The 17457-nt window shown below is 50.0% G+C and overlaps 1 protein-coding gene across 1 annotated transcript in view; it reads left to right on the forward strand.

Annotated features, from left to right (window-relative positions):
• LOC124000742 (tetratricopeptide repeat protein 28-like) overlaps positions 1 to 17067 on the forward strand; it is a 92638-nt gene extending 75571 nt beyond the window's left edge. Inside the window, exon 3 of the mRNA XM_046307321.1 lies at positions 16413 to 17067. Coding sequence (XP_046163277.1) covers positions 16413 to 16622 — 210 coding nt within the window. The 3' untranslated portion in view covers positions 16623 to 17067. The remainder of the gene's footprint in view (positions 1 to 16412) is intronic.
• The last annotated feature ends 390 nt before the right edge of the window (positions 17068 to 17457 follow it).

Raw genomic sequence — 17457 nt, forward strand, 5'->3', positions numbered from 1 at the left:
GGAGAGAAAGATGGTTGAGAGAGAGAAAGGAACAGAGTGAGAGAGAGATGTGTTGAGAGAGAGAAAGGAACAGAGAGGGAGAGAGAGAGAGAGATGCGTTGAGAGAGAGAAAGGAACAGAGAGGGGAGAGAGAGAGATGTGTTGAGAGAGAGATGTGTTGAGAGAGAGAAATGAACAGAGAGCGGAGAGAGAGAGAGAGATGCGTTGAGAGAGAGAAAGGAACAGAGAGGGGAGAGAGAGAGAGATGTGTTGAGAGAGAGAAAGGAACAGAGAGGGGAGAGAGAGAGAGATGTGTTGAGAGAGAGAAATGAACAGAGAGGGGAGAGAGAGAGAGATGCGTTGAGAGAGAGAAAGAAAGGAACAGAGTGAGAGAGAGATGCGTTGAGAGAGAGAAAGGAACAGAGAGAGAGAGAGATGCGTTGAGAGAGAGAAAGGAACAGAGAGAGAGAGAGATGCGTTGAGAGAGAGAAAGGAACAGAGAGAGAGATGCGTTGAGAGAGAGATGTGTTGAGAGAGAGAAATGAACAGAGAGGGGAGAGAGAGAGAGATGTGTTGAGAGAGAGAAAGGAACAGAGAGGGGAGAGAGATGCGTTGAGAGAGAGATGTGTTGAGAGAGAGAAATGAACAGAGGGGAGAGAGAGAGAGATGTGTTGAGAGAGAGAAAGGAACAGAGAGGGGAGAGAGATGCGTTGAGAGAGAGATGTGTTGAGAGAGAGAAATGAACAGAGAGGGAGAGAGAGAGAGAGATGTGTTGAGAGAGAGAAATGAACAGAGAGGGGAGAGAGAGAGAGATGTGATGTGTTGAGAGAGAGAAAGGAACAGAGAGGGGAGAGAGAGAGAGATGCGTTGAGAGAGAGAAAGGAACAGAGAGGGGAGAGAGAGAGAGAGATGCGTTGAGAGAGAGAAAGAAAGGAACAGAGTGAGAGAGAGATGCGATGCGTTGAGAGAGAGAAAGGAACAGAGAGAGAGAGAGAGAGAGAGTGTTGAGAGAGAGAAAGGAACAGAGAGGGGAGAGAGAGAGAGATGTTGTTGAGAGAGAGAAAGGAACAGAGAGGGGAGAGAGATGCGTTGAGAGAGAGATGTGTTGAGAGAGAGAAATGAACAGAGAGGGGAGAGAGAGAGAGATGTGTTGAGAGAGAGAAAGGAACAGAGAGGGGAGAGAGATGCGTTGAGAGAGAGATGTGTTGAGAGAGAGAAATGAACAGAGAGGGGAGAGAGAGAGAGATGTGTTGAGAGAGAGAAATGAACAGAGAGGGGAGAGAGAGAGAGATGCGTTGAGAGAGAGAAAGGAACAGAGAGGGGAGAGAGAGAGAGATGCGTTGAGAGAGAGAAAGAAAGGAACAGAGTGAGAGAGAGATGCGTTGAGAGAGAGAAAGGAACAGAGAGGGGAGAGAGAGAGAGATGTGTTGAGAGAGAGATGTGTTGAGAGAGAGAAATGAACAGAGAGGGGAGAGAGAGAGAGATGTGTTGAGAGAGAGAAAGGAACAGAGAGGGGAGAGAGATGCGTTGAGAGAGAGATGTGTTGAGAGAGAGAAAGGAACAGAGAGGGGAGAGAGAGAGAGATGTGTTGAGAGAGAGAAATGAACAGAGAGGGGAGAGAGAGAGAGATGTGTTGAGAGAGAGAAATGAACAGAGAGGGGAGAGAGAGAGAGATGCGTTGAGAGAGAGAAAGAAAGGAACAGAGTGAGAGAGAGAGATGCGTTGAGAGAGAGAAAGGAACAGAGAGGGGAGAGAGATGCGTTGAGAGAGAGAAAGAAAGGAACAGAGTGAGAGAGAGATGCGTTGAGAGAGAGAAAGGAACAGAGAGAGAGAGAGATGTGTTGAGAGAGAGAAAGGAACAGAGAGGGGAGAGAGAGAGAGAGATGCGTTGAGAGAGAGAAAGAAAGGAACAGAGTGAGAGAGAGATGCGTTGAGAGAGAGAAAGAAAGGAACAGAGAGAGAGAGAGATGCGTTGAGAGAGAGAAAGGAACAGAGAGAGAGAGAGATGTGTTGAGAGAGAGAAAGGAACAGAGAGGGGAGAGAGATGCGTTGAGAGAGAGAAAGAAAGGAACAGAGTGAGAGAGAGATGCGTTGAGAGAGAGAAAGGAACAGAGAGAGAGAGAGATGTGTTGAGAGAGAGAAAGGAACAGAGAGGGGAGAGAGAGAGAGAGATGCGTTGAGAGAGAGAAAGAAAGGAACAGAGTGAGAGAGAGATGTGTTGAGAGAGAGAAAGGAACAGAGAGAGAGAGAGATGCGTTGAGAGAGAGAAAGGAACAGAGAGGGGAGAGAGATGCGTTGAGAGAGAGATGTGTTGAGAGAGAGAAATGAACAGAGAGGGGAGAGAGAGAGAGATGTGTTGAGAGAGAGAAAGGAACAGAGAGGGGAGAGAGATGCGTTGAGAGAGAGATGTGTTGAGAGAGAGAAATGAACAGAGAGGGGAGAGAGAGAGAGATGTGTTGAGAGAGAGAAATGAACAGAGAGGGGAGAGAGAGAGAGATGCGTTGAGAGAGAGAAAGGAACAGAGAGGGGAGAGAGAGAGATGTGTTGAGAGAGAGAAATGAACAGAGAGGGGAGAGAGAGAGAGATGCGTTGAGAGAGAGAAAGAAAGGAACAGAGTGAGAGAGAGATGCGTTGAGAGAGAGAAAGGAACAGAGAGGGGAGAGAGATGTGTTGAGAGAGAGAAAGGAACAGAGAGGGGAGAGAGAGAGAGATGCGTTGAGAGAGAGAAAGGAACAGAGAGGGGAGAGAGATGTGTTGAGAGAGAGAAAGGAACAGAGAGGGGAGAGAGATGTGTTGAGAGAGAGAAAGGAACAGAGAGGGAACAGAGAGAGAGATGCGTGTTGAGAGAGAGAAAGGAACAGAGAGGGGAGAGAGATGTGTTGAGAGAGAGAAAGGAACAGAGAGGGGGAGAGAGAGAGATGCGTTGAGAGAGAGAAAGGAACAGAGAGGGAGAGAGAGAGAGATGCGTTGAGAGAGAGAAAGGAACAGAGCAGAGAGAGAGAGAGAGAGATGCGTTGAGAGAGAGAAAGAAAGGAACAGAGAGAGAGAGAGATGCGTTGAGAGAGAGAGAAAGGAACAGAGAGGGGAGAGAGAGAGATGCGTTGAGTTAGAGAAAGTAACAGAGAGGGGAGAGAGAGAGAGATGCGTTGAGAGAGAGAGATGTGTTGAGAGAGAGAAAGGAACAGAGAGGGGAGAGAGAGAGATGTGTTGAGAGAGAAAGGAACAGAGAGGGGAGAGAGAGAGAGATGTGTTGAGAGAGAGAGATGTGTTGAGAGAGAGAAAGGAACAGAGAGGGGAGAGAGAGAGAGATGTGTTGAGAGAGAGAGATGTGTTGAGAGAGAGAAAGGAACAGAGAGGGGAGAGAGAGAGATGCGTTGAGAGAGAGAGATGTGTTGAGAGAGAGAAAGGAACAGAGAGGGGAGAGAGAGAGATGCGTTGAGAGAGAGAAAGGAACAGAGAGGGGAGAGAGAGAGATGCGTTGAGAGAGAGAAAGGAACAGAGAGGGGAGAGAGAGAGAGATGTGTTGAGAGAGAGAAAGGAACAGAGAGGGGAGAGAGAGAGATGTGTTGAGAGAGAGAAAGGAACAGAGAGAGAGAAAGGAACAGAGAGGGGAGAGAGAGAGAGATGTGTTGAGAGAGAGAGATGTGTTGAGAGAGAGAAAGGAACAGAGAGGGGAGAGAGAGAGATGCGTTGAACGAGAGAGAGAAAGGAACAGAGAGGGGAAAGAGAGAGATGAGAGAGAGAGATGATGTTGAGAGAGAGATGTGTTGAGAGAGAGAAAGGAACAGAGAGGGGGAGAGAGAGATGCGTTGAGAGAGAGAAAGGAACAGAGAGGGAGAGAGAGAGAGATGTGTTGAGAGAGAGAGATGTGTTGAGAGAGAGAAAGGAACAGAGAGAGAGGGAGAGAGAGAGAGATGTGTTGAGAGAGAGAGATGTGTTGAGAGAGAGAAAGGAACAGAGAGAGGGAGAGAGAGAGATGCGTTGAGAGAGAGAAAGGAACAGAGAGGGGAGAGAGAGAGATGTGTTGAGAGAGAGAAAGGAACAGAGAGGGGAGAGAGAGAGAGATGTGTTGAGAGAGAGAGATGTGTTGAGAGAGAGAAAGGAACAGAGAGGGGAGAGAGAGATGCGTTGAGAGAGAGAAAGGAACAGAGAGGGGAGAGAGAGATGCGTTGAGAGAGAGAAAGGAACAGAGAGAGGGAGAGAGAGAGAGATGTGTTGAGAGAGAGAGATGTGTTGAGAGAGAGAAAGGAACAGAGAGGGGGGGAGAGAGAGATGCGTTGAGAGAGAGAAAGGAACAGAGAGGGGAGAGAGAGAGAGATGTGTTGAGAGAGAAAGGAACAGAGAGGGAGAGAGAGAGAGATGCGTTGAGAGAGAGAGAACAGAGAGGGGGAGAGAGAGAGACGTTGAGAGAGAGAGAAAGGAACAGAGAGGGAGAGAGAGAGAGATGCGTTGAGAGAGAGAAAGGAACAGAGAGGGAGAGAGAGAGAGATGCGTTGAGAGAGAGAGAGAGAGAAAGGAACAGAGAGGGGAGAGAGAGAGATGCGTTGAGAGAGAGAGAGATGTTGAACAGGAGAGAGGGAGAGAGAGAGAGATGTGTTGAACGTTGAGAGAGAGAAAGGAACAGAGTGAGAGAGAGATGTGTTGAGAGAGAGAAAGGAACAGAGAGGGGAGAGAGAGAGAGATGCGTTGAGAGAGAGAAAGGAACAGAGAGGGGAGAGAGAGAGAGATGCGTTGAGAGAGAGAGATGTGTTGAGAGAGAAAGGAACAGAGAGGGGAGAGAGAGAGAAATGTGTTGAGAGAGAGAAAGGAACAGAGAGGGGAGAGAGAGAGATGTGTTGAGAGAGAAAGGAACAGAGAGGGGAGAGAGAGAGAAATGTGTTGAGAGAGAGAAAGGAACAGAGAGCGGAGAGAGAGAGATGCGTTGAGAGAGAGATGTGTTGAGAGAGAGAAATGAACAGAGAGGGGAGAGAGAGAGATGCGTTGAGAGAAAGAAAGGAACAGAGAGGGGAGAGAGAGAGATGCGTTGAGAGAGAGAAAGGAACAGAGAGGGGAGAGAGAGAGAGATGTGTTGCGAGAGAGAAAGGAACAGAGAGGGGAGAGAGAGAGATGCGTTGAGAGAGAGAAAGGAACAGAGAGGGGAGAGAGAGAGAGATGTGTTGAGAGAGAGATGTGTTGAGAGAGAGAAAGGAACAGAGAGGGGAAAGAGAGAGATGCGTTGAGAGAGAGAAAGAAAGGAACAGAGTGAGAGAGAGATGCGTTGAGAGAGAGAGAAAGGACAGAGAGGGGAGAGAGAGAGAGATGCATTGAGAGAGAGAAAGGAACAGAGAGGGGAGAGAGAGAGAGATGTGTTGCGAGAGAGAAAGGAACAGAGAGGGGAGAGAGAGAGAGATGCGTTGAGAGAGAGAAAGGAACAGAGAGGGGAGAGAGAGAGATGCGTTGAGAGAGAGAAAGGAACAGAGAGGGGAGAGAGAGAGATGCGTTGAGAGAGAGAAAGGAACAGAGAGGGGAGAGAGAGAGATGCGTTGAGAGAGAGAAAGGAACAGAGAGGGGAGAGAGAGAGAGATTGTTGAGAGAGAGAAAGGAACAGAGAGGGAGAGAGAGAGAGATGCGTTGAGAGAGAGAAAGAAACAGCGATGCGTTGAGAGAGAGAAAGGAACAGAGAGGGGAGAGAGAGAGATGCGTTGAGAGAGAGAAATGAACAGAGAGGGGAGAGAGAGAGATGCGTTGAGAGAGAGAAAGAAACAGCGTGAGAGAGAGATGCGTTGAGAGAGAGAAAGGAACAGAGAGGGGAGAGAGATGCGTTGAGAGAGAGAGAAAGGACAGAGAGGGGAGAGAGAGAGATGCATTGAGAGAGAGAGATGTGTTGCGAGAGAGAAAGGAACAGAGAGGGGAGAGAGAGAGAGATGCGTTGAGAGAGAGAGAAAGGACAGAGAGGGGAGAGAGAGAGAGATGCATTGAGAGAGAGAGATGTGTTGCGAGAGAGAAAGGAACAGAGAGGGGAGAGAGAGAGAGATGCGTTGAGAGAGAGAAAGGAACAGAGTGAGAGAGAGATGTGTTGAGAGAGAGAAAGGAACAGAGAGAGTAGAGAGAACGAGGGAGAGCTGAGAGAGAGGAGAGAGAATGAGGGAGAGCTGAGAGAGAGGAGAGAGAATGAGGTAGAGCTGAGAGAGAGGTAAGAGAACGAGGGAGAGCTGAGAGAGAACGAGGGAGAGCTGAGAGAACGAGGGAGAGCTGAGAGAGAGGAGCGAGAGAAGACAGAACGAGGGAGAGTAGAGAGAACAAGGGAGAGCTGAGAGAGAATGAGGGAGAGCTGAGAGAGAGGAGAGAGATCGTGGGAGAGCTGAGAGAGAACGAGGGAGAGCTGAGAGAGAATGAGGGAGAGCTGAGAGAAAGGAGCGGGAGAGCTGAGAGAGAACGAGGGAGACCTGAAAGAGAGGAGAGAGAACGAGGGAGAGCTGAGAGAGAATGAGGGAGAGCTGAGAGAGAGGAGCGGGAGAGCTGAGAGAGAAGAGAGAGAACGAGGGAGAGCTGAGAGAGAGGAGAGAGAACGAGGGAGAGCTGAGAGAGAAGAGAGAGAACGAGGGAGAGGAGAGAGAACGAGGGAGAGCTGGGAGAGAGGAGAGAGAACGAGGGAGAGCTGAGAGAGAGGTGAGAGAACGAGGGAGAGCTGAGAGGAGAGAGAATGAGGGAGAGCTGAGAGAGAGGATAGAGAACGGGGGAGAACTGAGAGAGAGGAGAGAACGAGGGAGAGCTGAGAGAGAGGAGAGAGAATGAGGGAGAGCTGAGAGAGAGGAGAGAGAACGAGGTAGAGCTGAGAGAGAGGAAAGAGAACGAGGGAGAGCTGAGAGGGGAGAGAGAGAGAGATGCGTTGAGAGAGAGAAAGGAACAGAGTGAGAGAGAGATGCGTTGAGAGAGAGAAAGGAACAGAGTGAGAGAGAGATGTGTTGAGAGAGAGAAAGGAACAGAGAGAGTAGAGAGAACGAGGGAGAGCTGAGAGAGAGGAGAGAGAATGAGGGAGAGCTGAGAGAGAGGAGAGAGAATGAGGTAGAGCTGAGAGAGAGGTAAGAGAACGAGGGAGAGCTGAGAGAGAACGAGGGAGAGCTGAGAGAACGAGGGAGAGCTGAGAATGAGGAAGAGCTGAGAGAGAGGAGCGAGAGAAGACAGAACGAGGGAGAGTAGAGAGAACAAGGGAGAGCTGAGAGAGAATGAGGGAGAGCTGAGAGAGAGGAGAGAGATCGTGGGAGAGCTGAGAGAGAACAAGGGAGAGCTGAGAGAGAATGAGGGAGAGCTGAGAGAAAGGAGCGGGAGAGCTGAGAGAGAACGAGGGAGACCTGAAAGAGAGGAGAGAGAACGAGGGAGAGCTGAGAGAGAATGAGGGAGAGCTGAGAGAGAGGAGCGGGAGAGCTGAGAGAGAAGAGAGAGAACGAGGGAGAGCTGAGAGAGAGGAGAGAGAACGAGGGAGAGCTGAGAGAGAAGAGAGAGAACGAGGGAGAGGAGAGAGAACGAGGGAGAGCTGGGAGAGAGGAGAGAGAACGAGGGAGAGCTGAGAGAGAGGTGAGAGAACGAGGGAGAGCTGAGAGGAGAGAGAATGAGGGAGAGCTGAGAGAGAGGATGGAGAACGGGGGAGAGCTGAGAGAGAGGAGAGAACGAGGGAGAGCTGAGAGAGAGGAGAGAGAATGAGGGAGAGCTGAGAGAGAGGAGAGAGAACGAGGTAGAGCTGAGAGAGAGGAAAGAGAACGAGGGAGAGCTGAGAGGGGAGAGAGAATGAGGGAGAGCTGAGAGAGAGGAGAGAGAATGAGGGAGAGCTGAGAGAGAGGAGAGAATGAGGGAGAGCTGAGAGAGAGGAGAGAGAACGAGGGAGAGGAGAGAAAACGAGGGAGAGCTGAGAGAATGAGGGAGAGCTGAGAGAATGAGGGAGAGCTGAGAGAGAATGAGGAAGAGCTGAGAGAGAGGAGAGAGAACGAGGGAGAGTAGAGCTAACAAGGGAGAGCTGAGAGAACGAGGGAGATCATGGGAGAGCTGAGAGAGAATGAGGGAGAGGAGCGGGAGAGCTGAGAGAGAAGAGAGCGAACAAGGGAGAGCTGAGAGAGAACGAGGGAGAGCTGAGATAGAAGAGATAGAACGAGGGTGAGTTGAGAGAGAACGAGGGAGGGCTGAGAGAGAGAGAACGAGGGAGAGCTGAGAGAGAGAGAACGAATGAGAGCTGAGAGAGAGGAGAGAGAACGAGGTATAATTGAAAGGCCAACGGCGGCTGATATAACAGGTCTTTTGTTCAATGTCTCCCTCACTCACTGTCATAGTAGGATGTAAACAGTAGCTGGGTCTACTTCTATAGACTAATTGGGATATATTGACAGTTAGCTGTACATTACTGAATGGTGCTGGTTGGTAGAGTGAGTGTGCATGCATTGATAGGTGTGTAACAGGGTTGGTAATGTGTCCACTTCACACTGCAGAAGTATGTATTCAAAGTTTATGTATTGCTATTGGTGGGTTGAATTGACATATCAATACGGTGTTATGCCATTGGTCATGCTTGCAGATTGGGGGAGATTGTGAATGTCACTTCTTCCCAGTCTGATCATTCAGTACAAACGGTGGGTCACATTCTGAAATACTGTATTATTTATCCTTCTCTGTGGTCTGGTCATCACCTATTGACTCACAACAAACAGAAAAGCTTCAAAAGGCCCAGTCAATCTCGCACGCACACACACACACACACACACACGCACGCACGCACGCACGCACGCACGCACGCACACACACACACACACACACACACACACACACACACACACACACACACACACACACACACACACACACACACACACACACACACACACAAACAGGCGTCCTACGAGGGTCAATAGCACTTCTTTGACACACACACTCATATATTCCCCATGTGACCCAAAGGAATTGCCTTATTTTTCTCTTCCCTTTGGCAGCCTGACTGTTAGCGGGGCTGCTAGCAGATTGTAACAGTGAGAGAGGTCAGAGCTAGAGAGTCACAGCAAGGGCACCTGGGATTGAGAAGAGGGGTCAAAGTTGAAAGTTCTGTATTTTGAATGTACAATTAGTTGTTGCTTTTTCATATAGGCTACCCCTCTGCTTCATTGTTCCTTATGCCAATCAGCTAATGACCCCATTCCCCAAGAGAGAGAAGAGGGGAAGAGAGGTTTAAATACTGATCAATAAATTCCTACCTTCCCCCAACCTCCCCTCCTCTCTTCATTTCATCATAGATCACTGCTCTCTCTGTCTCTCCTCCTCTCTCTCTCTCTGTTCCCACTCTCTCCTCTGTCTCTCCTCTCTCTGTCTCTCCTCCTCTCTTTCTCTCCTCTCTCTCTCTCTATCTGTTCCCACTCTCTCCTCTGTCTCTCTCTCTCTCTCTCTCTCTCTCTCTCTCTCTCTCTCTCTCTCTCTCTCTCTCTCTCTCTGTTCACACTCTCTTCTGTCTCTCCTCCTCTCTCTCTCTCTGTTCACACTCTCTCCCCTGTCTCACCTCTCTCTGTCTCTCTCTCTCTCTCTCTCTCTCTTCTCTCTCTCTCTCTCTGTTCCCACTCCCTCTTCTGTCTCTCCCTCTCTGTCTCTCCTCCTCTGTCTCTCTCTCTCTCTCTCTCTCTCTCTCTCTCTCTCTCTCTCTCTCTCTCTCTCTCTCTCTCTCTCTCTCTCTCTCTCTCTCTCTCTCTCTCTCTCTCTCTCTCTCTCTCTCTCTCTCTCTCTCTCTCTCTCTCTCTCTCTCTCTCTCTCTCTCTCTCTCTCTCTCTCTCTCTCTCTCTCTCTCTCTCTCTCTCTCTCTCTCTCTCTCTCTCTCTCTCTCTCTCTCTGTTGACACTCTCTCTTCTGTCTCTCCTCTCGCTCTCTCTCTCTGTTCACACTCTCTCCTCTGTCTCTCTTCTCTCTGTCTCCTCTCTCTCTCTCTCTCTCTCTCTCTCTCTCTCTCTCTCTCTCTCTCTCTCTCTCTCTCTCTCTCTCTCTCTCTCTCTCTCTCTGTTGACACTCTCTCTCTGTCACTCTCTCTCTCTGTCTCTCTCTCTCTCTCTCTCTCTCTCTCTCTCTCTCTCTCTCTCTCTCTCTCTCTCTCTCTCTCTCTCTCTCTCTCTCTCTCTCTCTCTCTCTCTCTCTCTCTCTCTCTCTCTCTCTCTCTCTCTCTCTGTTCCCACTCTCTCCCTCCCTCAGTACTACTGTAATTTACTTCTTAATTAGTGTTAAATTCTCCACTTAGTCAGAGGAGCAGCTGGTCCTTAGGGCACCAGGGAGAGAGACACTGCACAGTTCAGTAAGACTCAGGGCAAATAGAGGCTTAGTCTCATTTAAATGTATGAACCAGTCAATGTATTCCAAAGCTTCTTGTTGTTATATCTCTCTCATGCAGACAGTATTCTCAGACTGTGAGTAACAGGTTTTGTTTGTTTTTACTGCACTTAAGGTAGATAATGGGGATGGTGTATTGGTGTGGTGAAATATTGAGGAGTTGAGTTGTGCTAGATATTAAGCTATGCGTCATGAACCAGTATTGAGTCTCTCAGTTGACACACAGTCCCTGCTTCTAAAACATGAACCTGTCTTGTCTGCTCTGCTTGTCCTTTATCTCTCCCTCCCTCTTTCCCTCTATCCCACCGCTCTCTCTCCTTCTCTCCCTCCCTCTTTCCCTCTATCCCACCTCTCTCTCTCCTTCTCTCCCTCCCTCTTTCCCTCTATCCCACCGCTCTCTCCCTCCCTCTTTCCCTCTATCCCACCGCTCTCCCTCCCTCTTTCCCTCTATCCCACTGCTCTCCCTCCCTCTTTCCCTCTATCCCACCTCTCTCTCTCCTTCTCTCCCTCCCTCTTTCCCTCTATCCCACCGCTCTCCCTCCCTCTCTCCCTCCCTCTTTCCCTCTATCCCACCGCTCTCCCTCCCTCTTTCCCTCTATCCCACCGCTCTCCCTCCCTCTTTCCCTCTATCCCACCTCTCTCTCTCCTTCTCTCCCTCCCTCTTTCCCTCTATCCCACCGCTCTCCCTCCCTCTCTCCCTCCCTCTTTCCCTCTATCCCACCACTCTCCCTCCCTCTTTCCCTCTATCCCACCGCTCTCCCTCCCTCTTTCCCTCTATCCCACCTCTCTCTCCTACTCTCCCTCCCTCTTTCCCTCTATCCCACCGCTCTCCCTCCCTCTCTCCCTCCCTCTTTCCCTCTATCCCACCACTCTCCCTCCCTCTTTCCCTCTATCCCACCGCTCTCCCTCCCTCTTTCCCTCTATCCCACCTCTCTCTCTCCTACTCTCCCTCCCTCTTTCCCTCTATCCCACCACTCTCCCTCCCTCTTTCCCTCTATCCCACCGCTCTCTCTCCTTCTCTCCCTCCCTCTTTCCCTCTATCCCACCGCTCTCCCTCCCTCTTTCCCTCTATCCCACCTCTCTCTCTCCTACTCTCCCTCCCTCTTTCCCTCTATCCCACCGCTCTCTCTCCTACTCTCCCTCCCTCTTTCCCTCTATCCCACTGCTCTCTCTCCTACTCTCCCTCCCTCTTTCCCTCTATCCCACCGCTCTCCCTCCCTCTTTCCCTCCCTCTTTCCCTCTATCCCACCGCTCTCTCTCCTACTCTCCCTCCCTCTTTCCCTCTATCCCACCACTCTCCCTCCCTCTTTCCCTCTATCCCACCGCTCTCCCTCCCTCTTTCCCTCTATCCCACCGCTCTCCCTCCCTCTTTCCCTCTATCCCACCGCTCTCTCTCCTACTCTCCCTCCCTCTTTCCCTCTATCCCACCTCTCTCTCTCCTACTCTCCCTCCCTCTTTCCCTCTATCCCACCGCTCTCCCTCCCTCTTTCCTCTATCCTCCCTCTTTCTCTATCCCACCGCTCTCCCTCCCTCTTTCCCTCTATCCCACCGCTCTCCCTCCTTCTTTCCCTCCCTCTTTCCCTCTATCCCACCGCTCTCCCTCCCTCTTTCCCTCCCTCTTTCCCTCCCTCCCTTTCCCTCCCTCTTTCCCTCTATCCCACTCTCTCTCTCCCTCCCTCTTTCCCTCTATCCCCTCCCTCCCTCTTTCCCTCTATCCCACCTCTCTCTCTCCTACTCTCCCTCCCTCTTTCCCTCTATCCCACCGCTACTCTCCCTCCCTCTTTCCCTCTATCCCACCGCTCTCCCTCCCTCTTTCCCTCTATCCCACCGCTCTCTCTCCTTCTCTCCCTCCCCCTTTCCTTGTCTGTCCACTCATCTCTCACCCATGTCTCTCCCCCTCTTTCTCTTTCTCTCTCTCCCCCTTTCCCTGTCTCTCCACTCATCTCTCACCTATATCTCTCCCCCCTCTCTCTTTCTCTCTCTCCCTCTTTCCCTGTCTCTCCACTCATCTCTCACCTATGTCTCTCTCCCCCTCTCTCTCTTTCTCTCTCTCCCTCTTTCCTTGTCTGTCCCCCTCTCTCTCTTTCTCTCTCTCCCCCTCTCTCTCTTTCTCTCTCTCCCTCTCTCTCTTTCTCTCTCTCCCCCTCTCTCTCTTTCTCTCTCTCCCTCTTTCCTTGTCTGTCCACTCATCTCTCACCCATGTCTCTCCCCTCTCTCTTTCTCTCTCTCCCTCTTTCCCTGTCTCTCCCCCTCTCTCTCTTTCTCTCTCTCTCTTTCTCTCTCTCCACCTCTCTCTCTTTCTCTCTCTCCCTCTTTCCTTGTCTGTCCACTCATCTCTCACCCATGTCTCTCCCCCCTCTCTTTCTCTCTTTCCCTCTTTCCCTGTCTCTCCCCCTCTCTCTCTTTCTCTCTCTCCCCCTCTCTCTCTCTTTCTCTCTCTCCCCCTCTCTCTCTTTCTCTCTCTCCCCCTATCTCTTTCTCTCTCTCCCCCTCTCTCTCTTTCTCTCTCTACCCCTCTCTCTCTTTCTCTCTCAATTCAATTCAATTCAAGGGCTTTATTGGCATGGGAAACATGTGTTAACATTGCCAAAGCAAGTGAGGTAGACAACATACAAAGTGAATATATAAAGTGAAAAACAACAAAAATTAACAGTAAACATTACACATACAACAGTTTCAAAACAGTAAAGACATTACAAATGTCATATTATATATATATATATACAATGTACAAATAGTTAAAGGACACAAGATAAAATAAATAAGCATAAATATGGGTTGTATTTACAATGGTGTTTGTTCTTCACTGGTTGCCCTTTTCTCGTGGCAACAGGTCACAAATCTTGCTGCTGTGATGGCACACTGTGGAATTTCACCCAGTAGATATGGGAGTTTTTCAAAATTGGATATGTTTTCGAATTCTTTGTGGATCTGTGTGATCTGGGGGAAATATGTCTCTCTAATATGGTCATACATTGGGCAGGAGGTTAGGAAGTGCAGTCTCTCTCCCTCTTTCCTTGTCTGTCCACTCATCTCTCACCCATGTCTCTCCCCCTCTCTCTTTCTCTCTCTCCCTCTTTCCCTGTCTCTCCCCCTCTCTCTCTTCTCTCTCCCCCTCTCTCTCTTTCTCTCTCTCCCTCTCTCTCTTTCTCTCTCTCCCTCTCTCTCTTTCTCTCTCTCCCCCTCTCTCTCTTTCTCTCTCTCCCCCTCTCTTTTTCTCTCTCTCTCTTCTCTCTCCCCCTCTCTCTCTTTCTCTCTCTCCCCTCTCTCTCTTTCTCTCTCTCTCCCCTCTCTTTCTCTGTTGCGTTGCCATCTGTTCTTGATTAATGGGAGTAAGGAGCGGTAATTGAAGCATCTGTTCATCCAACGTGCGTCCTCTGCTCTACACACACACACACACACACACACACACACACACACACACACACACACACACACACACACACACACACACACACACACACACACACACACACACACACACACACACACACACACACACACACACACACACACACACCTTGCTCCATGTATGTATGGACCCTGGTAAGTGTAACTCCTACCTGAATGGTAGGTCCCGCCAGCAGGTAAAGGGAATAGAGATATATCACATAAGGTAGTAAGGGTTCATGGGGTTCTGACAGATCAAAGGGGGAGAAGAGATGGGGGGAGAGAAGAGATGGGGGGGAGAAGATATTTATTATTATTTATTTTTTTCACCTTTATTAAACCAGGTAGGCAAGTTGAGAACAAGTTCTCATTTACAATTGCGACCTGGCAATGGGGGGAAGAAGAGATGGGGGAGAGAAGAGATGCGGGGAGAGAAGATGGGGGAGAGAAGAGATGGGGGAGAGAAGAGATGGGGGGAGAAGAGATGGGGGAAGAAGAGATGGGGGAGAGAAGAGATGGGGAGAGAAGAGATGGGGGAGAGAAGAGATGGGGGGAGAGAAGAGATGGGGGAGAAGAGATGGGGGAGAAGAGATGGGGGGAGAAGAGATGGGGGAGAGAAGAGATGGGGGAGAGAAGAGATGGGGGAGAGAAGAGATGGGGGAGAGAAGAGATGGGGGGAGAGAAGAGATGGGGGAGAAGAGATGGGGGAGAGAAGAGATGGGGGAGAGAAGAGATGGAGGGAGAAGAGATAGGGGGAGAGAAGAGATGGGGAGGAGTCTATACTCAAAGCCCCCCACCAGTACATATTTACAGTACTGGTGGGGGCTTTGAGTATAGATTGAGTATAGACTGATGCATACGCACACACACTCACACACACACACACACACACACACACACACACACACACACACACACACACACACACACACACACACACACACACACACACACACACACACACACACACACACACACACACACACACACACACACACACACACACACACACACACACACACACACATACACTCACACACGCACACACACAGTCAGTTGCAGTATTCCTGTAGTGCTAATTGCTGATGTTGCTATAATAGTTTTCCTCTTTCTCTCAACAGTATTATTAGAGTTATTATAAATGTGTTCATTTAAATAACCATTGTTTAATGATTTAATTCCTTTCTTTTTATGCAGACAAAAATGGTTTAATACATGTACAATACAATCTATTTGACCAAAAATTGATGAGAGAGCAGAGCAAAATGAGAGGATCAATAGCTCATGGTCCAGTATATCTATTTCCCTCTCTCTCCCCCCTCTCATTCTCTCTCTCCTTCTCCCTCTCCTTCTCTCTCTCCTTCTCTCTCTCCTTCTCCCTCTCCTTCTCTCTTTCCTTCTCCCTCTCCTTCTCCCTCTCCTTCTCTTCTCTCCTTCTCCCTCTACTTCTCCCTCTCCTTCTCCCTCTCCTTCCCCCTCTCCTTCTCTCTTTCCTTCTCCCTCTCCTTCTCTCTCTCCTTCTCCCTCTCCTTCCCCCTCTCCTTCTCCCTCTCCTTCCCCCTCTCCTTCTCTCTTTCCTTCTCCCTCTCCTTCTCTCTCTCCTTCTCCCTCTCCTTCCCCCTCTCCTTCTCCCTCTCCTTCCCCCTCTCCTTCTCTCTTTCCTTCTCCCTCTCCTTCTCTCTTTCCTTCTCCCTCTCCTTCTCTCTCTCTCTCCTCTCCTTCTCCCTCTCCTTCTCTCTCTCCTTCTCTCTCCTTCTCCCTCTCCTTCTCTCTTTCCTTCTCCCTCTCCTCTCTCTCCTTCTCCCTTTCCTTCTCCCTCTCTCTCCCCCTCTCCTTCCCCCTCTCCTTCTCTCTCTCCTTCTCTCTCTCCTTCTCCATCTCTCCCCCTTCTCCTTCTCCCTCTCTCTCCCCTCTCCTTCTCCCTCTCCTTCTTCCTTTCTCTCCCCCATCTCCTTCTCCCTCTCCTTCTCTCTCTCCTTCTCCCTCTCCTTCTCCCCCTCTCCTTCTCATTCTCCCTCTCTCTCCCCCTCTCCTTCTCCCTCTCCTTCTTCCTTTCTCCCCCCCTCTTCTTCCCCCTCTCATTCTCTCTCTACTTCTCCCTCTCTCCCCCTCTCCTTCTCCCTCTCTCTCCCCCTCTCCTTCTCCCTCTCTCTCCTTCTCCCTCTCCTTCTCTCTCCTTCTCCCTCTCCTTCTCCCCCTATCCCTCTCTCTCGCCCCTCTCCTTCCCTCTCTCCTTCTCTCTCTCCTTCTCCCTCTCTCTCCCCCTCTCCTTCCCCCTCTCCTTCTCTCTCTCCTTCTCCCTCTCTCTCCCCCTCTCCTTCCCCCCTCTCCTTCTCTCTCTCCTTCTCCCTCTCTCTCCCCCTCTCCTTCCCCCTCTCCTTCTCTCTCTCCTTCTCCCTCTCTCTCCCCCTCTCCTTCTCCCTCTCCTTCTTCCTTTCTCTCCCCCTCTCCTTCCCCCTCTCCTTCTCTCTCTCCTTCCCCCTCTCCTTCTCTCTCTCCTTCTCCCTCTCCCCTCTCCTTCTCCCTCTCCTTCTTCCTTTCTCTCCCCCATCTCCCTGTACTTCTCTCTCTCCTTCTCCCTCTCCTTCCTCCCCCTCTCCCTCTCTCTCCCCCCTCCTTCTCTCTCTCTCCTTCTCCCTCTCCTCCCTCTCTCCCCTCTCCTTCTCCCTCTCTCTCCTCCTCTCCTTCTCCCTCTCTCCCTCTCCTTCTCCCTCCATCAGGCGTACTTCCGTCAGGGCGTGGCCCTGCAGTACCTTGGTCGCCATGCCGACGCCCTTGCAGCATTTGCCTCTGGTCTGGCGCAGGACCCCAAGAGTCTCCAACTATTGGTGGGCATGGTCGAGGCTGCCATGAAGTCCCCACTACGAGGTGCGCTGTGTGTTTTACTTGTGCTCAGGTTCATAACGCTTTATCTGTACTACTTAAGCTGAAGCTGCATCTTGTGACATCATCCACGCTGAATCAGACGGCTTCACTTGTCTCAGTGAAAATACAGAAACGCAAAGCGTGGCTGTTTAGGAACCTTTCCTAGATAAACCAAATAAGTTGGAGATGGTTCCATCAGTCTGAGTCATCATTCCCTAATTTGACATCATCTCTTATTTTACCCACAATCCATCATTTCTTTATATACCCACAACCCCGGGGACAAGACGTGGGCGTGTCAAAGGCCCAGGGAGAAAAGACAGAGCGATGGCAGAAAATAAAGAGATGGAGGTAGATGAGGGTGTGAGAATGATCATTTTTGTTCTCACAAAAGAGGAGTCAGTAAAAGAAGAAAGGCAGGAGAAAGAGAGACGGAAGATAATGAGGAAGAGAGAATAGCGAGAGAGTAATGGAAGATAATGAGGAAGAGAGAATAGCGAGAGAGTAATGGAAGATAATGAGGAAGAGAGAATAGCGAGAGATTAATGGAAGATAATGAGGAAGAGAGAATAGCGAGAGAGTAATGGAAGATAATGAGGAAGAGAGAATAGCGAGAGAGTAATGGAAGATAATGAGGAAGAGAGAATAGCGAGAGAGTAATGGAAGATAATGAGGAAGAGAGAATAGCGAGAGAGTAATGGAAGATAATGAGGAAGAGAGAAATGGAAGATAATGGAAGATAATGAGGAAGAGAGAATAGCGAGAGAGTAATGGAAGATAATGAGGAAGAGAGAATAGCGAGAGAGTAATGGAAGTAATGGAAGATAATGGAAGGATGAGAGAGAATAGCGAGAGAGTAATGGAAGATAATGAGGAAGAGAGAATAGCGAGAGAGTAAGA

This window comes from Oncorhynchus gorbuscha, linkage group LG16, assembly GCF_021184085.1.
Source record: "Oncorhynchus gorbuscha isolate QuinsamMale2020 ecotype Even-year linkage group LG16, OgorEven_v1.0, whole genome shotgun sequence".
In the NCBI taxonomy this organism is placed as follows: domain Eukaryota; kingdom Metazoa; phylum Chordata; class Actinopteri; order Salmoniformes; family Salmonidae; genus Oncorhynchus; species Oncorhynchus gorbuscha.